The following is a 15294-nucleotide window of genomic DNA, read 5'->3' on the forward strand; positions in this document are numbered from 1 at the left end:
TGAAGAAAATAAAGACAATGGCCAGGAATTTCCTCGGAGTTGCTCCCAATCCATCACTGTAACTTCGCCAGACATGTGGGGGAACCCCCGATTAAGCGTGTAATTGGAGTTTCTACTCGCTTCCGGTGAAGTTATGGTGGAGGAGCAGGAGCAACTCCAAAGAAATTTCTAGCCATGGATTTCTGAATTGGTAGCTTCAGAGTGGGTGGTCAATCTATGGAACAGGCTCCTGAGGGAGACGGTGAAAGCAGTTAATATTGATTCATTCAAATGCAGATTTCTTTCAGAAACTAACATTTTGGGATACAGTATATGGGTAACTTGAGACATGACATGTGGTAAGTGTAGCGTACTTGTGAGGAACAGGTGACTTTGGACCTACGGTTTCCAAAGATCTCCCCCGCTGGGGTTTTCCTCGCGTCATGTCTGGGTCTGTTGTGGACTAATTGATAGAGACTGATTGCTATGATAACTCCATTATCATTGTATCATGTGACTACCAGGATGGTGGAAGGCGAACTAGGCAAACTAATTCTGAAATTAAAACTGAAAGTGCTGGAAAATAGATCAGGATGATCATTATTTGTACATTAACATTTCAGGTACAAAATTCTTCATCAAAACTGAACGTCCAGTTCTAGCAAAGGGTCCATAACCAAATGTTAATCCCCATCTTTCTCTTTTTGAATGCTGACAGACCTGCTGTGCATTTCCAACATTTACTGTTTTTATTTGGAATCATATTAGAATCATATCTATTTCGTAACTACAGTTTATTTGCTTCATAGAGTAATAGTATTTGCTTCTTTCACCAAGAGAAGAAACAAAGGCAAATTTGTAGGCTATGCATCAGAGTTAGCAAGGGACTAGAATAAATGGAGCCCCTACTTCAAGATGCGCCCTGAAAGAAGGGTCCAGCTTCAATTAGATGAAAGACACATTTGGGGTTAATTTAGGAAGTTCTCCTTCACGAAAAGAATAATAAACACACATGGGTAGAGCAGTGGAGGCTAAAATTTTGGAGCCATTTAATGGAGATTAGATGCCATAATGGAAGAAGAAAGTAGGTTCTTCTCGATGAATGAGATAAGATTCACTGAATGGGCCTCATCCGAAATGATCTTGAGAGCTCATAAAATGAGACTGGCTGGAAAGTTCCCAAGTGATGGCTTCTGGACAGGTTTGGGGATTGGGATATTTGCTTTATTCAGTTGCTGGGACAACACATTCTATTTGCTACATTATAGTGTATTTCCAACCTGAAAAAAAAAATCAGCATCTTTGCAATTAATGTATTGCAAGCTGCTTCTGGTGTCACTATGTCACTGTAATGTTAAGCAGTAGAAATATGATTCCTTCTTCCACTGGTATTTCTCCGTACAGATGCGATAGACTGAAATTTAAAACACATGAAACAGAAGTACATCCAGCATCTGAGATCACACTCACCTGCAGGCCCTTGTGATTGCTTGATACTTTCATCACTTGGGAGCTGTGGAATTTTTAGCAGTTGTGTTTTCATACTTGGAATTCTTGTTAAACCACAGACTGGCCGAAACAGACCAGGGATACAGTAGCATAGTGGTTCTGTTACTGGACTAGTAATCCAGAGGCCTGGACTAATAATCCAGAGTCATGAGTTCAAATCCCACCACGGCAGCTGGGGAATTTAAGTTCAATTAATTAGAATAAAATCTGGAATTAAAAAAAACTAGTTATCAGTAATGGTGGCTATGAAGCTACCAGATTGTTGTATAAACCCATCTGGTTCACTACTGCCCTTTAGGGGAGGAAACCTGCTATCCTTACCCGGTCTGGCCTATATGTGACTCCAGACCCACAGCAATGTGGTTGATTCTAAAATCTTGCTAAAAAAAATTCATAATAAGAATAAAACCGGATGGACGGACCACTAGGTACCGGACATGACAAAGGCAAACCAGGCCCAGTCGACCCTGCAAAGTCCTCCTCACTAACATCTGGGGACTTGTGCTAAAATTGGGAGAGCTGTCCCACGGACTAGTCAAGCAGCAGCCTGACATAGCACATATGCACAGAATCATACCTTTCAGCCAACGTCCCAGACTCTCCCATCACCATCCCTGGGTATGTCCTGTCCCACCGGCAGGACAGGCCAACCAGAGGTGGCGGTACAGTGATATATAGTCAGGAGGGAGAGGCCCTGGGAGTCCTCAACATTGACTCCGGACCCCATGAAATCTCATGGCATCAGGTCAAACATGGGCAAGGAAACCTCCTGCTGATTACCACCTACCACCTACCGCCCTCCCTCAGCTGATGAATCAGTCCTCCTCCATGTTGAACACCACTTGGAGGAAGCACTGAATGGTAGCAAGGGCACAGAATGTACTCTGGGTGGGGAACTTCAATGTCCATCACCAAGGGTGGCTTGATAGCACCACTATTGACTGAGCTGGCCAAGTCCTGAAGGACATAGCTGCCAGGCCAGACTGGGCCTGCAGCAGGTGGAGAGCGAACCAACATGAGGGAAAAACCTACTTGACCTCGTGCTCACCAATCTACCTGTCGCAGATGCATCTGTCCATGACAGTATTGGTAGGAGTGACCACCGCACAGTCCTTGTGGAGACGAAGTCCCGTCTTCACACTGAGGACACCATCCAACGTGTTGTGTGGCACTATCACCGTGCTAAATGGGATAGATTCAGAACCGATCCAGCAGCTCAAAACTTGGCATCCATGAGGCGCTGTGGGCCATCAGCAACAGCAGAATTGTATTCCACCACAATCTGTAACCTCATGGCCCGGCATATTCCTCACTCTATCATTACCGACAAGCAAGAGGATCAACCCTGGTTCAATGAGGAGTGCAGAAGAGCATGTCCAGGAGCAGCACCAGGCGTACCTAAAAATGAGGTGCCAACCTGGTGAAGCTACAACTCAGGATTACATGCATGCTGAACAGCGGAAGCAACATGCTATAGGCAGAGCTAAGTGATTCCACAAACAACGGATCCGATCAAAGCTCTGCAGTCCTGCCACATCCAGTCGTGAATGGTGGTGGACAATTAAACAACTAACAGGAGGAGGAGGCTCTGTAAACATCCCCATCCTCAATGATGTTGGAGTCCAGCACGTGAGCGCAAAAGACAAGGCTGAAGTGTTTGCAACCATCTTCAGCCGAGAAGTGCCGAGTGGATGATTCATCTCAGCCTCCTCCCGATATCCCCACCATCACAGAAGCCAGTCTTCAGCCAATTCGATTCACTCCACGTGACATCAAGAAACGGCTGAGTGCACTGGATACGGCAAAGGCTATGGGCCCTGACAACATCCCGGCTGTAGCGCTGAAGACATGTGCTCCAGAACTAGCCGCGCCTCTAGCCAAGCTGTTCCAGTACAGCTACAACACTGGCATCTACCTGACAATGTGGAAAATTGCCCAGGTATGTCCTGTCCACAAAAAGTAGGACAAATCCAATCCCGCCAATTACTGCCCCATCAGTCTACTCTCAATCATCAGCAAAGCGATGGAAGGTGTCGTCGACAGTGCTATCAAGCGGCACTTACTCACCAATAACCTGCTCACCGATGCTCAGTTTGGGGTCCGCCAAGACCACCCGGCTACAGACCTCATTACAGCCTTGGTCCAAACATGGACAAAAGAGCTGAATTCCAGAGGTGAGGTGAGAATGACTGCCGTTGACATCAAGGCAGCATTTGACCGAGTGTGGCACCAAGGAGCCCTAGTAAAATTGAAGTCAATGGGAATCAGGGGGAAAACTCTCCAGTGGCTGGAGTCATACCTAGCACAAAGGAAGATGGTAGTGGTTGTTGGAGGCCAATCATCTCAGCCCCAGGATATTGCTGCAGGAGTTCCTCAGGGCAGTGTCCTGGGCCCAACCATCTTCAGCTGCTTCATCAATGACCTTCCCTCCATCAGTTCCATTCGTAACCCCTCAAATAATGAAGCAGTCCGAGCCTGCATGCAGCAAGACCTGGACAACATCCAGGCTTGGGCTCATAAGTGGCAAATAACATTCATGCCAGACAAGTGCCAGGCAATGACCATCTCCAACAAGAGAGAGTCTAACCACCTTCCCTTGACATTCAACGGCATTACCATCGCCGAATCCCCCACCATCAACATCCTGGGGGTCACCATTGACCAGAAGCTTAACTGACCAGCCACATAAATACTGTGGCTACAAGAGCAGGTCAGAGGCTGGGTATTCTGCAGCGAGTGACTCACCTCTTGACTCCCCAAAGCCTTTCCACCATCTGCAAGGCACAAGTCAGGAGTGTGATGGAATACTCTCCACTTGCCTGGATGAGTGCAGCTCCAACAACACTCAAGAAGCTCGACACCATCCAGAACAAAGCAGCCCGCTTGATTAGCACCCCATCCACCACCCTAAACATTCACTCCCTTCACCACCGGCGCACTGTGGCTGCAATGTGTACCATCTACAGGATGCACTGCAGCAACTCGCCAAGGCTTCTTCAACAGCACCTCCCAAACCCGCGACCTCTACCACCCAGAAGGACAAGGGCAGCAGGTACATGGGAACAACATGACCTGCACGTTCCTCTCCAAGTCACACACCATCCTGACTTGGAAATATATCGCCGTTCCTTCATCGTCGCTGGGTCAAAATCCTGGAACTCCTTTCCTAAAGCACTGTGGGAGAACCTTCACCACACTGACTGCAGCGGTTCAAGAAGGCGGATCATCACCACCTTCTCAAGGACAATTAGGGATGGGCAATAAACGCCGGCCTCGTCAGCGACGCCCACATCCCATGAACGAATAAAAAAAAGGCCAGACATGTAGTATCCGAGTATGTACCTAATGATGCTGCAAAATTGGTCAGAACCAATCCCTAAAGCATCACTACACACTTCTGATTTGTAATGAGTTGAATGGTCAAATATTTATCCAATCAAGCAATTAATTACTCAAGTTAAATTAGCCAATAAGACTCCCAGAGGGTCTTTGGTACCTCGTCTAAGTCGCCCTTTTTTCATGTGTGAGCCTGGACAGTGAGTACAGCAGGCTATTTGATCATAGCCAGAGGGGGGGCATCAATACTAAATTAATTTGGTGTTATGTCGCATCTCAGGTCCCTGCTCCCCCCTTTCCCCACCCCCACCCCCCCATTAATTGATGCAGGTGATTTGGGATGCCATCTACCGCTAGTATGGCCAGGATCTCATTGAATGGTGGTACAGGCTCAAGGGGCTAAATGGCCTATTCCTGTTCCTATGTTCCTATGTATGGCCATCCTCAAACTAGCCACAGGGAAATGTGTAAGGCCGCAACCGGCATTGACTCATAGTCTGATTCTTCCTCTCTCCATTTTGGAAAATGCTTCTCCTCCATTTATTTTGAGTAGCCAGACTGAGATTAGGCACTCATGAGTACGTTGCCCAGCAAAGTTGCAACTTCTGAAATTATTTAAAAAGAAAAATTAGTGTTGCGCCTATTTTAATAAGAAAAGAGGTCCAAAATAGGATGATTTTCTAATAATTCCACTTGGCCTGATAGTCATTTTTAACAAAATGAGAGAGTGCCTGTTATCTGAATGATTAGTGACCTGCTCGCAAATCACAGGAACACACAGCTCAGATTAGTGCAATTTTCTAAAAACGCAATTATCTTAGGCCCTTAATCATGGTGAAAAAACAGGATTCTCCTATATTTTTGTTAGAAAATGAATTTCACTGGTTTCTGCAAGTGAAGCTTCCACAGAAAAGCAGATTGATCTCATATGTTATGAGTGACTGAAAACCATCCCACTTCTTGCATAGAGTAACAGTATCAGGCTTTTTACCCCTTTCTGTTTGTCCTACACAGTGTATATATCTTTCACATATATTTATGAGTGACAGTACATGACCAAAAAATGCTGTAGTTTATTAGAGAACAGTGCATTCCATCTCAAATTTTATATAGATTGAAAATCCGTGCGCAATTCAAGCCAATGATTAGCTAATCAACTGCTGCAGATACTCAAAATCCCAGTTACATAAACCTTGGTTATTTCATATATTCAGTTATTTTAGTCCCTCTTCCCCTCCATTTTTAAGTTCTCACACATCAGCCACCATTTCCCCACCAAGAAAGTGGGCAGGAGGTCATCTTTCAGATGCCTTCCAATACTCTCCCTCCACCCGCCAGCAGATGTCTGATTATAGCCTGCCAAAGTTTCCCAGCCTTCCCAGTGAGGAAACACTTGGCCTCTTATCCATCCTCAACTTCCTTCGCCCCGCCATTAGCAGCCGTGCCTTCAGCCATCTAGGCCCTAAGGTCTGGAATTCCCTCCATAAACCTCTACCCCACTCCACCTCTCTTTCCTCATTTAAGACACTCCTTAAAGCCTATTTTTTTGACCAAGCTGTTGCAAATCACCTTGAGCCCTTTTACTATATTAAAGGCACTATATAAATGCAAGTTGTTGTTGTTGTTGACAAAATCCGTAAACTTGAGCTCATCCAAAACTCTGCTTCCCGTATCCTAATTCGCATCAAGTCCCATTCACCCATCTCCCCTGTGCCCGCTGATCAACATTGACTCCCGGTCTGGCAATGCCTAGATTTTAAAATTCTAATCCTTGTTTCCAAATCCCTCTATGGCCTCAGTCCTCGCTATCTTTAATCTCCTCCAGCCTACAACCCTCTGAGATCTCTGAGCACCTCCAATTCTGGCCTCTTGCGCATCCCCAATTTTCATCGCTCCACCATTGGCGGCCGTGTCTTCCGCTGTCTCGGCCCTAAGCTCTGGAATTCCCTCCCTAAACCTCTCAACCTCTCTACCTCTCTCTCCTCCTTTAAGACACTCCTTAAAACCTACCTCTTTAACCAAGCTTTTGGTTACCTGTCCTAATATCTCCTTACATGGCTCAGTGTCAGATTTGTTTGATAACGCTCCTGTGAAGCACCTTGCAATGTTTTACTACATTAAAGGCGCTACATAGATGCAAGTTGTGGTTTTAAAATTAGAAGATAGTAATTATTAGGTGGTTCAGTACCTCATTACACTAATATAGTAATGCATAGTAATACATAGAGGAGGAAGAGGACTCGGCAATCCAAGCCAGTTACACATCTCCTTTTGGCCATCCGAAGAACAGCAGGACTAGTATCAAGTCTCATATCCTGATGAGTCATTTACATAGCACCTATCATGACCTCAGGATGTCCCAATGCGCTTTACAGCCGATTAAATACTTTTTGAAGTGTAGACACTGTTGTAATGTAGGAAACACGGCAGTCAATTTGTGAACAGCAAGGTCCCACAAACAGCAATGGGATAATGACCAGATAATCTGTTTTTAGTGATGTTGGTTGAGGGATAAATATTGACCAGGACACCGTGGGGAGGTCTCCTGCTCTTCTTTGAAATAGTGCCATGGGATCTTTTATGACCACCTGAGAAGGCAGACGGGGCCTCAGTTTAACGTCTCATCTGAAAGATGGCACCTCCGACAATGCAGCACTCCCTCAGTACTCTACTGGAGAGTCAGCCTAGATTTTGTGCTGAAGTCTCAGAAGTGGGACTTGAACCCACAACCTTCTTTTGTAGCTTGAGCCATTCATGGTTGAGCTAGATATCAAGCTGCTCTTGGAGCTCCGCAGGAGATGGCAACACCCACTTTAGGCAGTATTTCCTGCTCTGCTGCTCAGATACTATTGCGTGTCTCAAATTGTGAGCCGTGCTAGATTCTGTCCACGTATAATCATGAAAACGGCTGATTCATTTGCTGATAAAGCACTCTCTTAAGCTTTGGAGCAGTGCAGTACTTCTAAACATTAATGTTTATTAAGCAGAGCTTTGTATCGGATGAAAAAAACTGTCATTGTTTGTTTATTCAAGGGCTCCTTCCCTTAAACATAAATACAATTTTTGTATTTACATCCTCTGTTTTGTTCCTCAAGAAGTACAGCTGTAATATCTGACATTAAGTGACTCTCTGCTCGAACTGCATGATACACATTAACTGAGTCTAATGATAATGTATGTGTGCTGGAGCCAGTGGTAAGACGGTAAATATTGGGGAAACAAGTAGACCATTCATCATGCTTTTTTTTCCCCACATTGCTGCCAAGGTCTACAGTGCCGGCTAAGGATTGTACCAAACAGCTGTAAAGTCAGGGCGGAATCGAGGCTAGTACTTTTCCACTCTTTGCATTCAAAGCTGAAAGTCTTTTTTCATCATACTGTAACCTATCCAATCCATGGGTCTGTAGCTGAGATAGAGGCACTGAGTATACTGCTTGATACCGGGCGGGGGGTGGGGGGAGGTGACAATTTGTAATGGACTCCAGACTGTAGCTCATGGGCCTGACTACTTAATGAAAATAAACCCAATACACTTTGGAAACACATTGATTGTATAATGTCTGTAGAGTCTACTCTGCTCGCTTTACCCAATAACAAGCCAAGGACTCCGTTTTCAAAATACTTACTTCAGAAACCAACACTCCCCACCCCCCTCCCCCCACAGGGTGGAGATTGAAAGCCGAGATGCCCTTAAACTTCTAACCTTTTTCCTTGTGGATCGCAGTTTCTTGCTATCATAATGAATTTCATGTGCATTCAAAAGAAACAGGCTTGTTTTGTTTGGAGACATTATCAAACTGTACTAATGGACTTCTTAGTGTTGGCCAGTCTGAGGAAGGTGCCTTCATACTGAGCTTCAAACCTGATAAAAAATAAGGCTTTTCAGCAAGATGCAGCTTATCCCCAAACTATATTTTGCATTATTATTATTATAGGAACAAGAGTAGGCCATTCAGCCCCTCGAGGCTGTTCTGCCATTCAATTAGATTATGGCTGATCTGTATCTTAACTCCTTCTACCTGCCTTGGTTCCATAACCTTTAATACCCTTGCCTAACAAAAATCTATCAATCTCAGTTTTTAAATTTTCTACTGATCTGGCGTCAACAGCTTTTTGGAAGAGAGAGTTCCAGATTTCCAGTACCCTTTTATTATCTTTTTTTAAAAAAATACAACACAAGAAATGCATTGGACAAATATAGCTTATTCAATCAAGGGAGGAATGCAAATAAAATGCTAGCTATGGTTTCACTACAGCAGCTAACACTGCTTTCAAGAAATTCATTGAACTTTAAAGTTGCTCTGTGCACCAAATGATGACTTGGCACTGAGAGTAGTATTTAAAGATAAATGCCTGTGCGGAGTTGGCTGTATACAGTAATGGTTACCAAATGTCCTGGATGAGTATCTTCATCCTTTGTTAGTGCACTAAGCGTTACTGTTGAGAACAAAGCAGGGACATTGGGGTAGATCTTGACTTTGTGCGACAGTGTAAAATGGGTGACAGCGAGTCAGCAGCCCGTTTTACATCTCTCCCCAATTTATTTCCATTGACTTCAATTGACGCTATTGCACAAGTCAAGATCTACCCCATTATTCCTTTGCTGTCATGTAAGTGGCTTACAGTTAATCAAAAACCATGTATATATCTTTTTAAATAACTTTCAGTCAGAAGGAAGGCAACTGCAACAAGCATATATATTAAAAATAATATAACTGAGGGATGAGGGAATTAAGGGGATAGATCTTGTGGATTACAACGTGATCGATTCCCTTGATTGAATTACAGCATGCCAGGAATAATTATGTAATATTCTTTTTGGACGTCATTTCGTTTTTTGGAATACAACTTCTATGGAGTGATCTGTTCAGTGGCAGTTGTGAACTGGTGATTCAAAAAAAAGCTTCTGTTTAAAAGGCAACCTGCTATCACTGTAGGGCAACCTGCTATCTCTGTAGGGCAACCTGCTACCATTGGACCACCATGGTCTTGTTACCTGTTTAATAAAGGGCCTACAGATTGCCTATGTGAGGACACATTTGTTCCAGCACAAACTGACACCCTACCACTCTGTGGCACAGTATATTTGGGTACTAACCTACTATACCACCATACCACACCTGAGCTGGCATTTTTAACATTTACCAGCCTTGTGAAATAAATCTGTCTAATTTATTTGTATTTTAAATGTTCAACGGTTCTAGATTATATTTTTCAAGCAAAACAATCAATGACCATCGCCATCTGTCACTCTGAAATGCATTATAAATGCTGAGTAAAGTTTTTCAGGAATGCTGCAGGGTATTAACACATGTCAATATTTTGCCCTGTGCATTGTAACAAATTTGTAAATGGGTTTACAAACAACACATTTCTGAATTTGTTAACAGTAATGCACAGAGGGAAGGATCAGGGGCAAACTTTCTGCAGACGTTGTTATTGCAACCACACTCGTCACAATACTGTCACAGTTCTGGTCTCCTTATTACAAAAAGGATATAGAGGCACTGGAAAAGACGCAATAAAAGATTTACAAGTGTGATACCATAACTGGGAGGTTATACCTATCAGAAAAGACTGAACAGGCTGGAGCTCTTCTCTCTAGAAAAGAGAAGGCTGAGAGGTGACTTGGTTGAGGTCTTCAAAATTATGAAGAGTTCGATAAGATGGATGTAGTGAAGATGTTTCCACTTGTGGGGGAGACTAAAACTAGGGGCCATAAAAATGAAATAGTCACTAATAAATCCAATAGGGAATTCAGGAGGAACTTCTTTACCCAGAGAGTAGGTAGAATGTGGAACTTGCTACCACATGGAGTAGTTGAGGCAAATAACATAGATGCATTTAAAGGGAAGCCAGATAAACACGAGGGAGAAAGGAATAGAAAGATATGCAGATAGGGTGAGATGAAGTAAGGTAGGAGGAAGCGCGTGTGGAGCATAAACACCGGCATAGACCAGTTAAGCCAAATGGCCCATTTCTGTGCTGTAAATTCTATGTAATTCTACATAATTCTATGTAATATGTAAGGTTTCTGAACGTCAACACAGACATCGAGTTACTTAGTAAAATCCTGTGGGATCTTCCCAGAGAGCGATAGCTGTGGATAGAAACATGCTGTGCCATTTAATGTCACATTCCTGACCTTCTGTGACCTTCTCCAGCTGTGTGCCGCTATCCACTTGGGTTGTCGGATGGGCAAATCCACGATGAAGACATTACAGCTTCCAGCCAATGGTATGACTCTACAGCGGCCAAATTCGGAAGGTGAGTGGATATTCCGATTGCAGTTGTACGTTACTGTTAGGTGGCATGGGATTTACACAACGACCATATGTTAAGGTGTCAGCTGTACAACATCAGCACCTTTTTTTTAATACCTCGGGACTTAATCATAATGAAACAGTTTTGTCACAAATTAGGCAAAAACTAATTTTTAATGTCAAATAACGTATAGAAATAAAGAGAAGGGTGGGAATTCATGACGGTGGTTTGACTGCAAATATGTCATAGCCATCGCTGCAATATTAAAAAATGTTTCCACAGGTGAATGTGACCAGATACATTAAAGTTTTTATAATTTATTCCTTGCCCTAATTCTGTTTATAACGTTTTTTTTGGCAGCATTTTTGTCATCTTGAATGTGAGAAATATCCATTGTGGAGAATGCAACCTCATTGCAACCCAATGTAAATACTAAATGCTCTCAGTATAGATGCAGCCTAGAAGCAGAGTAAAGCTCCATGTTTCTGAACCCCAGTCTCAGAATAGAAACCTTACTGCACCAATTTGAATTTTTGCATTTCATGTGACACCACACTGTGGCTGTCTGGGTGAGACTCCAAATTAATGCCAATTTGTGCCAAATTGTAGGGTATTTTGTGATGCAAAGCCATGTCCATTGAGAACTGAGTTAAGACACATTATACATAGAACCTTTACAGACAGTAGAGCATGGCAGATTCAAACCTGGGCTTCACAAGTGACAGAATGATGCATTAGGAACATAGGAACAGGGGTAGGCCATTCAGCCCCTCGAGTCTGCTTCTCTATTCAATTAGATCATGTCTGATCTGATTAACCTCCTGTGCCACCTTTACGCTTAATACAACACATTGTAGGCTCAGATAGAGGTTCAAGTCCTACTTTACTCATTTCCTGAACTGAGCCATTGTTACAGGGTGAAGGGCTGGGGCAATTCCAAATAGGGAAAATCAGAGGGGAGAGTCAAGCCTGGATAGTGTCTGAGGCAAAAACAGAAATATTCAGCAGATCAATCATCAGAAGTAAAAAGAAAAGGTGAGCCAATGTTTCAGTTGTGTACCCCTCATCAGAACTAAAAACTAGAGAAAAAAGAAAGATCTTTGCAGGGCTATGGGAAAAGAGTAGGGTAATGGGACTAATTGGATAGCTCTTTCAAAGAGCTGGCATAGGCACAATGTGCTGAAAGCCTCCTTCTGTAATGTATGATTCTATGATTCTTTGGACTTGCATTTATATGGCGCCTTTCATGTCAAAGCACTTCATAGCCAATTAATTCCTTTGTTTTGAACAAAGGTATGCTGGAGGGTATAGAAAGTATACCCTCTTTCAAAGGTATGGAAAGAGGGGAAGACATGCTTAGTAATTGGATCATGTTGTAAGTAGTGAAAATGGTTGAAAATGATCTGGAAAATGCAAAGGCTAGTAGGGTGGAAGGGAAAGACAAGAGAGACGCTATATTGTGAGAGGAGGGGAGGGCATGAGCAGAGTCATGGAGAATGGACTGGACACGGCCAAGGGTCCTGTCAACCAACCTTGAGGGGAAATCTTGGCTCAGAAAAAAGCAGGACCTTTCAGAAGCTCTGGTGTGGAAAGTGGAGTCATTAGAGCAAATGTGACGGAGATACAGAAACTGGGAGAAAGGAATGGAGTCTTTACCGGAAGTGGGGTGAGAAGAAACATAAGTTAGGTCTTTGTGGTAGATGTTTGTGGAGCTAACCAGTCAGAAATCCAGGAAGGAAGGGAGAGGCCACCTAAAGGTAAGAGATGGTGGAAATTGGAAGCATAGTTCATGAAATTCTGAAGATCAGAGTAGGAACAGGATGCAACACCGATGATCAATGTGATGGTGGAAGAGGTTGAGGGGCTTGAGTAGGCTTCAATTAATAGTCTTCCAGATCTCCGCCCAAATGGTCTCTGGCACCTCCTGACAGCAGAGTATAGGAGGCAGTGGCAGCAGCATGACAGTGGTCTGTGTCACTAACATCTTAGCTACAAATTTAGCTGAAGAAAAGAAGATTTTTAAAAATGGGGAAAACGTATGCAAATACCTCCACAAAAAAGGAAGTTGAATTAAAAACATAGGGACACTAATCGCTCCCAAAATAATGGTGAGCTCAACAGCGCTCTCCGCCGTTAATGGCAAATTAAAGGAGCAAGTTCCGACGTTCGCACTTGCGCAGTGAAACGCAGAAATCCAGAACTTGCTCCTAGTGGTTCGCCGGCCATACGACAACTTCGAATTAAAGGGACATCACACACTGCAATCAGAGAAATCATTGAAAAAGCATCAACTTGCTTATCTGCCCAGCTGGAAAGTAACTAATATCGTCATCAAACAGATATTCTTAAAAATATCAGGTATAAACTAAGTTTTAACAGCGCAGTAAGTCTTAATGACTGCCAAACAACTAAAAATTAACTTTTAAAAATGTGGAGTCTCATATTACTCCTTATTTTAATAGTTTTTGGTCACTGAAAAAATACATTTTTCTAAATTAAAAAAATATTTTTTTTTACATTTCCCTTCTGTCTCTTTAATTTAATTAAATTATTTATAAAAAATATTAAAATTTTTATTTACAATGACATACAGAATACTAACTTTAAATGAATGAAGTCTGCTTGCCTGCTTGAGCAATGCAGCCTGAATCCGTGGGCGTGACTTTTCTTCCTGACAGATTTTGCGGGCGTGTCTTCTCCTTTTACACACTTTTCCAGCTGCACAGCAACTCACGCTGCTCAGAGGCTGGGTTGGCAGCGTATGTTCATTTAAAGTTCAAATTCAAGCAATTCGACGCCACACTGCCCGCGGTAAGTAAATTTGTTCATTTAATTCGCAGGAGCAGCGGTTACCGTTGCCTTGCTGCTCCGCGTGATTTCCGGCCCATGGTAGATAGATTTTTCGGGGTGTTATCACTGCTGTGAAAAACATCATTCACCCCAAGTTAGGACATGGAAAAAGAATTTAAGCATAACTTTCACAGTAATTGAATCTTTTGAACATCAGTCAGGAAGTTGGTTTTGTAAGATTGCAATTAACTTTCATAATTATTTCATTTTCGCTATCTCATCTTCCTCACTCCCAACAAATTGCCTTTCGCTTACACCAGTCCTGACATCAGTACCCCTTTTAAGTCATTCACCTAAAACGCTATCGTATTCTGGAACCCCTAAACCTAGCAGTGAAAAACTCTCTTGTCTTCCCATAGGCTGGATTTTGAAGAAGGGGATGGAGCCTGGTGTCCAGAAGGTCCAGTAGATCCTGAAGACATGGAGTTCCTTCAGGTTGACCTGCGAACTCTGCACTTTATTACCCTTGTGGGGACTCAAGGTCGCCACGCTGGAGGCCATGGCAATGAATTTGCTCAGATGTATCGGCTTGACTACAGTAGGGATGGAAACCGATGGAATTCGTGGAAAAATCGACATGGGAAACCGGTAAATTACACAATAAAAACATGCAAAAATATTTTTTCCATGTAATGTAAAATTCAGTTCTTCCGTGCAAGGGAGCAGGTGAAATCATTGTTCAGTGGTGCTCGGGAAGATGTACTTTGTGCAGCTGGAGCACACAAGAGATAATGTGGTTAAACGTAAATGTTTGGAGCTTAACTGTTTATCTTTCAACCATGTCTAAGGTAAATTGAAATAAATTAAACTGAATAAATTTAATCACACTGGGGTTAATTTTGACTTTGGGCGATATCGTTATACATCTCTTCCGAGCGTTATACATCTCTCTCTTGAGATGTGTAATGGGCGGCTGAATTGATATTGCCCGTTTTACTCTGTCGCCCAAAGTCAAAGTTGCGTCCAATGTCTCTGAGCTAATTCCTGTTGATGATCTGATCGCACTCCATTTGAGTGTATAAAGTGATTGGTTCAGACAGATCATGAATTGCTAATGGATGACATTTGAAGCAGGGTGGAGCTGGGATTTTGTGAATGGGAAACAATATATTGACTTCACGCTTGCTAAAACCTGGAATTCCCTACCCAATACCACTGTGGGTGTACCATCACCACAAGGAATGTGGCAAGAGCACATGCATTGCCCATCGCTAATTCCTCTGAGAAGGTGCTGACGGACAGAGGAATTAGTGATGGGCAATGCATGTGCTCTTGCCAGCATCATCCCACATCCTGCGAACAAATAAATCACCATTTGCATCTTTTATTACAGTCTCTCCCTCCTCCCCACCCGGT

At 43.2% G+C, this 15294-nt stretch overlaps 1 protein-coding gene across 3 annotated transcripts in view; it reads left to right on the forward strand.

The window, feature by feature from the left end:
* ddr2a (discoidin domain receptor tyrosine kinase 2a) overlaps positions 1–15294 on the forward strand; it is a 166120-nt gene that overhangs the window by 93942 nt on the left and 56884 nt on the right. For all 3 annotated transcript variants that reach the window (XM_067990681.1, XM_067990682.1, XM_067990680.1), the window contains 2 exons: positions 10989–11091; positions 14298–14526. In XM_067990681.1, coding sequence (XP_067846782.1) covers positions 10989–11091; positions 14298–14526 — 332 coding nt within the window. The remainder of the gene's footprint in view (positions 1–10988; positions 11092–14297; positions 14527–15294) is intronic.

Source organism: Heptranchias perlo, chromosome 9, assembly GCF_035084215.1.
Source record: "Heptranchias perlo isolate sHepPer1 chromosome 9, sHepPer1.hap1, whole genome shotgun sequence".
In the NCBI taxonomy this organism is placed as follows: Eukaryota; Metazoa; Chordata; class Chondrichthyes; order Hexanchiformes; family Hexanchidae; genus Heptranchias; species Heptranchias perlo.